The sequence below is a fragment of the Anopheles darlingi genome, chromosome 2 (assembly GCF_943734745.1).
Source record: "Anopheles darlingi chromosome 2, idAnoDarlMG_H_01, whole genome shotgun sequence".
Classification (NCBI taxonomy): domain Eukaryota; kingdom Metazoa; phylum Arthropoda; class Insecta; order Diptera; family Culicidae; genus Anopheles; species Anopheles darlingi.
The window spans coordinates 83,188,821-83,196,861 of NC_064874.1; the positions used below are offsets into that span (position 1 = coordinate 83,188,821).

The 8,041-nt window shown below is 44.7% G+C and overlaps 3 protein-coding genes across 3 annotated transcripts; all 3 read right to left on the reverse strand.

Moving 5' to 3' along the window:
* Positions 1-26: 26 nt before the first annotated feature.
* On the reverse strand, positions 27-983 carry LOC125959583 (fibrinogen-like protein A). Its single transcript, XM_049692409.1, has one exon. It carries the CDS (start codon positions 981-983, stop codon positions 87-89), a length of 897 nt encoding a protein of 298 aa, XP_049548366.1. The 3' UTR covers positions 27-86.
* A 710-nt stretch (positions 984-1,693) lies between these two features.
* Positions 1,694-2,821, reverse strand: LOC125959584 (fibrinogen C domain-containing protein 1-like). Its single transcript, XM_049692410.1, has one exon. It carries the CDS (start codon positions 2,819-2,821, stop codon positions 2,006-2,008), a length of 816 nt encoding a protein of 271 aa, XP_049548367.1. The 3' UTR covers positions 1,694-2,005.
* A 1,541-nt stretch (positions 2,822-4,362) lies between these two features.
* On the reverse strand, positions 4,363-7,460 carry LOC125960218 (thioredoxin-2-like). The gene is made up of 2 exons (XM_049693482.1): positions 7,348-7,460; positions 4,363-5,500 (listed from the first exon to the last, which is right to left on the reverse strand). Exons 1-2 carry the CDS (start codon positions 7,369-7,371, stop codon positions 5,201-5,203), a joined length of 324 nt encoding a protein of 107 aa, XP_049549439.1. The 5' UTR covers positions 7,372-7,460; the 3' UTR covers positions 4,363-5,200.
* Between the last annotated feature and the right edge of the window lie 581 nt (positions 7,461-8,041).

The following is an 8,041-nucleotide window of genomic DNA, read 5'->3' on the forward strand; positions in this document are numbered from 1 at the left end:
GCATTTTTATTCTTTTTTGCTCCGATTTGCTATTGTTGGTTGTTTATTCAGCATACAGCAATGATAGATTGACTATACTAGAATTGCTATCTCAGCTCCCGGATCATCATTCGTGAGAAGCTCAATTTTTGTCGGTTTTGTTTGTAATTTCCCCAATGCATTGATTTGCGATCGTCATCATTCATGTACCGGCCGTTCAAATTCGCCAAAGTACAATACTTGTGCCACCATGCGCCTTCGAAGAGAGGAAGACAATAGTTGTTGCTGTACGCATCGTTATCCCGATCTTTAGTTGAAAACTTCACACCCTCATAATGTGACATAATATCACCTGCAGTTCCACTATACTTTCCGATATTCTTTACGTCGTATTGGTCACTCTCATTACCTATTTCGAATGCATCATACCGCGCATATATGTAGGTTCCGTTGAAGTTTTTCAATTCCACAATCAGTTCGTGCTTACGGCCACTTGTTAACTGATGGACCTTCTCAAGACCCAACCAAAACTCTTTATTCAAATCACCGAATCCGTCGCGGAACTCGTTCCAGCCTCGGTAAAAGTCCAGTGATCCGTCGTAACGGTACTGAAACACGATCCATCCACCTCCAAACTGTTGTTGCTCACAGTACACTGTGAAAGGTGTGCTAGCACTTTTCACGCGGATCAGATATGTTCCAGAGATGAGCGATGGTACATCCTTGCATGAGGTAGCGTAAGGTTGATTGTATTGATTTTGTAGCACACGTCTTAGGTTACGATCAAGTTCATGCAATGCTGTATGAACCTTCTCCTGGTTTCGATTATGAAGCTCGCTTAAATTAAGCGCGGCTTGATTTTCCAATTTACGAAGTACAGCGAACATTTCTTTTTGACTCTGTTCTTGGCTGGAGCGATATTCCTGGAACTCGTTCTCTATTTTCAGCAACTTGCTTTCCGTCTTCTGTAACACATCTTCCACACTCTGCAACTTTTTTTCCATTCTCTGCAGCTTGCTCATTACAAAATCAAACTTGTTCAAGAGCAATTCTAGTCCGTATCCCGGCATGGCATGAACTAATTGATGCACATCGTTCTTATCTTCTCGAACACTTGCCACAACATTTAAAATCGCGAAAACTGCAAACCAGCAGAAGCTGAGTTTCATTTTTGCAAAGCAGAGTGTAAAATACGAATAAACTGGAGGATCAATTAGAATGATTCCTCCGACCTGTTCGCTTCGAAAGGACCGTTCTATACTGATTCAATTTCTGTACCACCTCTCTGGTCCCCGTAGGATCGGAGCAATCGAGAGCAAACAAGCCTTGCACATCATAGTACTTGTGTACTTTTCTTTTGATAACCGCCATTCGGTGAGCGCTCTATTTATGTGATAAGAATCTTGATTATTGATAAGGTTGTTGATTTGCGTCTTTGACCGCATTTCGAACAAAACCGTTCATTGAACTATCTGAATATATTTTTTTAATCTATATCATACATCTCTGCTATTGAAATCAGTTATCTATGGGTCTTTGCACTAGGTTTAACTCGGCAATATCAGAACCCATCCTGGAAAATTCTGTTCGAGTTTAAATTAAGTTTGATCGATTCGTTACAACGCTAATAGACAGAAACAGATGCCCTGCCTATGAGAAAGGGAGTTCAAGATTATCAAAAGTTTTGGGTATTTTTTCACCCCCAACACGCACCGATTGAAACCCTACGTTCAAAAGCGCAAAGAATTGAGGTGTTCTTTGCAGACCATTTTCCTTCCATTTTCTTTCGCCAGGTTACAAATAACGGTCATTCATTGAGTTCTTTCCGTGTTTCTTTCTCCAGTGGTCTTATCTGGAATGGTGTTTCGGATGAATTGTGATTTGGGTTGTAGACATTCCTAGCTTTTTTTTAAGTTAAATGATTTTTATGAATTGTTCTTTTTGAAAATTTTTATTCTATGTTGTTTCGATTCGGCATTGTTAATTGTTCATTGAGCTCTCTTTACCATTGTCCGGACTACAAATGCTATTCCAGCTCCCGGATCATCATTCGTGAGTAACTTAATCCTTGATAGTTGTGGTGAAAATGAAACCAATGCATTGATTTTTCATCTTCAGCATTCATGTATCGTGCAGTCAAACTCGAATCAGCACAAAACCAGTGCCACCATGCAGCTTCGAGGTATTGTGCGCAGTGTCTGCTACTCTCATCATTATCCCGATCTTTGGTTGAGAACTTCCTACCCTTATAATGGGACATTCGATCACCAGCAGTACCGCTATACTTTCCTATATTCTTCACGTCGTATTGGTCACTCTCATTACCTATTTCGAATGCATTAAACCGCGCATACTTATATGTTCCGTTAAAATCTTTCAATTCAACAATCAGTTCGTGCTTACGGCCACTTGTTATCTGGTGGACCTTCTCCAGACCCAACCAAAACTCTTTGTTCAAATCACCGAATCCGTCGCGGAACTCATTCCAGCCTCGGTAAAAGTCCAGTGATCCGTCGTAACGGTACTGCATTACGATCCATCCACCACCGAACGATTTCTGTTCGCAATACACTTGAAACGGTTCACTATCATTTTTCACGCGGATCAGATATGTTCCAGACACTTTTGATGAAACATTTTTGCACGAGGAACCTTCCACCCTTTGAAGCTGCCTCTCCATCTTCTGTAGTCTATATTCCATCGCTTCCAACTTGCCCATGAGCAGCTCTAGCATCGCATTCACCGACGGATTGACTTTTCCTTCGCCCTCACTAGGGCCAGGATCACTTGCACCAACATAGAGAATAGCATAAAACACGATTAAACCAACGTGCAACTTCATTTCTGGAACGCACTTTTAAACGCAACGACTCAATTGGAGGTTCTATCAGAATGATGCGTCTGGGATTTTCGGAGGACGTTTTATACTAATTATACGGATCGAGAACACACATAATTAAAACCGCAATCAAAGTTCCGCGTTGGCCGTTTGCATACTTTCCTTTTGATAACCCATGCCTTGCTGGTTTGCTGGAGAAGGTTTCGACCGTACTCCTGCCTGGGTGATAAGAACCTCCCTTCGTCCACTGCCAAATTCTTTTTTTTTCCAAAAACATCGGCTGGCATCGGCGCAACATAACTCTTGATACACACGAGCCCATGCGGTATCACTTTGCTCGGTTGCTTTGCATGCGATAAGGTTGTTGATTTGCGTCTTTGAACACATTTCGGACAGAATACCAGAACGAACTATTTCTATATGTTCTTTTTTAAATCTTTACCATTCATTGGCATCAGTTTTCTTTGTGTTTTTTCATAAGGGCTCAAAAAAGTGCTCTAATGATGAATATGTTTCAAACTCATAGTTTGCGAACTGTTCTATTCGCAGATCAAGCATGTACCCTACTTGTACTGATAACATCCGTGCCCAGGGTATTTTTATCCCATATTTTTAGCCCAGGGTATAAGATATCTCGCAATACAACGCTCGCTTGCGATGCTATGGCGAACGTACTGTGTGCTGGCTGGCCGACGTAGAGGTAGAACAGCTGGTAAGCCGTTATGGCCACCAGCGAGGGAAAGGTCAAGATTAAGAAATCATCTACAAAAGAATGGAATCCGATGAACAGAGCCAGTCCGTAGCAAAGCTCCTTTAACCATCAATCTGACCAGCAGGCACAGCGGTTCGGGTACGTTTGCACCACGGTACGATGGAGAAGCCCATCCTACGAATAGTCGATCAAGTTGATGTTTTCTGCATAAAGGACCAATACCGCCTACAGTACGGTGAAGTGAGAGCACTGTACGACGTATGACGATTTTCGGAAATGAAGGTGCGGACGTCAATTAGATACACTTCTAGGAAAGCTAGCGACTATTCGAATCCGCTACGCGTTTTAATGAAAGCGATGATATATAGCTGTTTCTGCTAACAGGTCATGTTCACTGGAAGATGAAAGATTAGATTAGTAGTTCAAAGCCAAGCAAAGCTCTAAAGATGTCAGATTGGCAATTACTAAGAAAACTGTCCACTGTTCGCCGATCTTAGGAAATGAAAGGTGCGTACGCGCTTGATTAGATAAGCTTCCAGGAAAGTTTGTGACAGAATTAAACGTTCACGAGCAGCATGGGTCCTTTTTCGGCTGGAGATTATCGGCTAATCATGGTGGTTACTAGACTTGTTTTATCGACAGGGCAACGGAATGGACCCAGAAAAGAAGATGAACTCCCTTTGTTGGCTCTAGACATCTAAGCAGAACAGAGAACAGCGTGTCCTACTACCATGCTGTTATCAAATCTAAAGGCCTTCACCACGATCATCCCCTATTAATATGGATCGCTTTCGCTGCGACTTTCTTTCGCTATAAATAACAGAGCAAAATGGTGGTTCTTAGTTCTTCGAGACTGTATTAACAAGCAGCTTGTTGTAAGCACACACTGGCAATAGGAAAAATAAAACAAAAACACATTACACTTCGAGGGCATGATGGAGAGTGTAGACATTGGGCTGGTGAGAACGATTTTTGAATGCTGAAGACAAATATGCAGATGGCAAACCCCACCACATTCCTACACACTTGCGTATCGAATAACGCGAACGCAAGTGAGTGGAAAACAAGCAGTAGGCGGGTAAATTTGTTTGCAGAACATCGAACAGGCGCATACACGGTGCACTTCCGAACTATATCGATCGAACGTAGTAGGTCAGCGGTAAGTGTCGTCCAGATGTTCGCCAATCGCCCGTGCAATCAATGGTAACGGATTGTTTGCCTTGAAAGAGTAACTGCCGACCACGTGCGTGCATGTGTGTGCGTGTATGTGTTGTTGTTGCTGCTCGAGTGGGCACTTCTTCTTTGTGGTTGCGCGCCGGGTGTTCCGTAAATTTGTTTGCATTTTTGAAGAGTATCGGCAACACTTATCGGAAATCGGGAGTATGGTAATCCGTGATGAAGGAGGTGGTGTGTATAGTGGACAGTTGCATTTTCATTGCCACAATGGTCCTGTCTGTTGCACTGGTCTGGATAGATGCGAGAGGGGGGCATGCGTCGTCTGTCGTCGACAGGGGCACTGCGGGTGTTTGGTACGAAGTTAAGGCCCCATTTTCTCCTCCCTCACCACTGTCTTCTCTCTTCCTACTTTAGTCGCGCGCTTGTTCATTCTTGTAGTCGAACGCCGTCGCCGTCGCCGTCGCCGCCTCTGCCACCGCCGTCGCTTTGAAAGCTTATTCGGTGAGCTGCTTGATGTGGTTCTCCAGCTTCTCGGCGTTGGCGCCCGAGAACTGCTGCACCACCTGCTTTCGCTTGATGAACAGGAAGGTAGGCATGCTGGAGATGTTGTACTGGGCTGCCAGGTCCTCGCACTCGTCCACGTCCACCTTAACGATGACGACCTTCTCGGCGTACTTGTTCTGGAACTCCTCCAGCTTCGGGGCGATCACCTTGCACGGTCCGCACCAGGTAGCGAAGAAGTCCACCACCACCAGCTGGTCGCCAGCCGATTCCAGCTTGTTGTTAAAGTCAGCCTGCGGGGGTGGTATGAACAGTGGATTAACATTCGTGTAATCGCGTCATCAGAGAAAATGACCAGTAACAACAACTACAACAACCGTGTGCAATTCCTGTTTGTCAAGGTGAAACATTAGCCTCCCCTCCCCGCCGTCGCTCGAGACACATTCCGTGCGAACGTGTGTATGTGTGTCAAACGCCTGCCGGTGCCCTTGAAGGCGATGGAATTTTGTAACAATTTTTACAATTTCTCTCAACTCAGGCTTTGACTCATCACACACGCCATCGACTTGTCACTCGCTCTCTGGCTTTGGCTGTGACGAATACGCGTCATTTACGATACCAGAAGAGAGTGGAGATTGCAAATAAGGATGACTTCATCCTCCTAATAGCGTATTTGACGCCTACCAAGATCACTGTCCATCGTAAAATGCAGCGCTTGCACATTCCATCGCTTAAGTTCGCAACAGCAAACCGAGACCTCTTGTAACAAGAGAAGCGTTCCAGCGTCGTCGTTGCTTCAAGCATCTACACCTTGGTAGGATTAGTAGCATAGCAACCGGGGTCCTAATTGCGAACATATCGTGATAATGTAGGGTCGCAATTAACATTGGTGACCGCAGCACACCACCTTGTTGTGTGGGTTTGGCTATGAAACGCATCTGTGATGGCGCAAATAGACGGCGTAACTATGGCAACGGAAACGGAAATGGATCGTGAATAATGGAAGCATAGCACACGGAATGACATGCTAGCATAGAACTAATGAAAAGCTTGAAATTCAATCACGAATGACTCACACTAAACTGGACTGAGTCACGCGTGTGCCTTGTAGGTGCATGTTGGATTTTAAACACCTGTGGATGGTGCTATCGAATCATATGGAAGGCTTTTTACGCAAACACGCCTCACAGGAAGGGGTAGTGTAAATGATACATTTTCAACAAAACACGGCCTCTGGCTGACTGTGGGAATGGTTCCCAAATCGATCAACGCCTATCAATTAATTCGATTGGGGCGTATCAAGTAACACCCGCTCTTTCGACGATCGGCGGGAACAGCCTGGAAACAGTCCCTCCTCTCGTTACCATTTGGCTAATCTTGTTAAAGATGATGCTCGAGCTTGACAATAAAGCAGGCGTGTTCGTTGCGCGGTAGTCTGTTGCTAGAGAGAGCCTATCTGGGAACTTATCTAACCACGAAGCCACACCGTCGCCCCACTCGAAAGCAACGATTGCTGTGATTCCGATTCCGCGTCCCGCGCCATGTCGTGGCGTTCAATCTTCAAGCGATGCAAATAGATAGCCGGATGTAGTAACTCCGTCTCCCGAAAAGCCATCATCTTCTCATCATAAACCTGTGACCGGTCGGTCGGGGTCGTGAATTGTTTTCCGCCAAGTCATCACCGCCATATCCATGTCGGCCGCGAAAGGCCATCTCTTACCCACACGCGCACAGATACATGAACGCACGCAACCCCCAACTACGAATACGCATTCCACGGTCCGGTGGGCCGCATTCGAATCTTAATTGGTTGGGGTGCTCTTCGCACTGAGACATCAATATCGTCGCCATCCCGAAACATCCATTTGATAATTAGATGCAGAGGGGGGGAGAAGGACAGAAAGAAAGAGGACGAACAAGAACACCCAGAAAGAAATCGGCGGAAAGAAGCTCCACAAATTTAACCCCCGTCGACGCCACTTTAATCACAGACGAAAAATCCTATTAACCTCGATTAAGCGGGCGTGCGGCGGAATTCCGGGACAAGAAGGATGCCGGGACGGCGGGAAAGACGGCACAGGAGGCGCGGTTGTGCACACGGAAGTACCACAGGCGGAAACGGAGATTCAGAAATACTTACGGAGTCTTTCACTATGTACACCATTTTTTAGCTTTTCCGGGATTTAGGAAGAGAGGTTAACAAAACTTCGACTCGCGGCGGGCTCAACAAGAATGAAAAAAAAACTGAAGCCATCATGGTGTTTTAAATAGTAAGGTGGTGTCAGAGCTGCGTTAAATGATCACCATTTTGAATTTGTTTGACAGTAGTGGCCGGACGCTCTATATCAACAAAACCTCGTGAGTTTTAAGAAGAAAAAGAAGACATGGCCAAGTTTAATGGTTTTATCAGGGAAAGTACCTGATTTCACTCTTTCTAGAATGCTTAAACGATTCATCTCTTTATTTAAGATCAAACGAGCGACCGAGTTATGTTTTACAGCGAGGAAAAAATGCTAGGAAGAATTTTGGGAATACTTGTATAACTTTAACTTTCGTGCCACTTTTCGTGAATTTTAACTGTCGTAATACCACAGAAAAGCCAAAACGGCTCCGAAAAGAGCGTTCCCGAAGCAAACATCCCACAGTCCCACCACTGTCAAACTCAGAACTTTTTTCTAAAATCCGATCGGGGATTTGTTCTACAAGAAGCTACCTATTTAAAATGCCTTGTTGTATTTCCTCTGCGGCGCGGCGTATTTATACCATTTGGCTTAATCATCAAAGATGTACCAAATCGATTAAGAAATGTTCTCTGCATCCTGTGTCAAGTGTTG

Bases quoted from the DNA above. Each gene is read 5' to 3' on its own strand.
- LOC125959583 (XM_049692409.1), bottom strand. From the start codon at position 983: ATGGAAAAAAAGTTGCAGAGTGTGGAAGATGTGTTACAGAAGACGGAA.
- LOC125959584 (XM_049692410.1), bottom strand. From the start codon at position 2,821: ATGAAGTTGCACGTTGGTTTAATCGTGTTTTATGCTATTCTCTATGTT.
- LOC125960218 (XM_049693482.1), bottom strand. From the start codon at position 7,371: ATGGTGTACATAGTGAAAGACTCC. The intron at 5,501-7,347 runs GTAAGTATTTCT...CCACCCCCGCAG, and splicing joins TGTACATAGTGAAAGACTCC to GCTGACTTTAACAACAAGCT.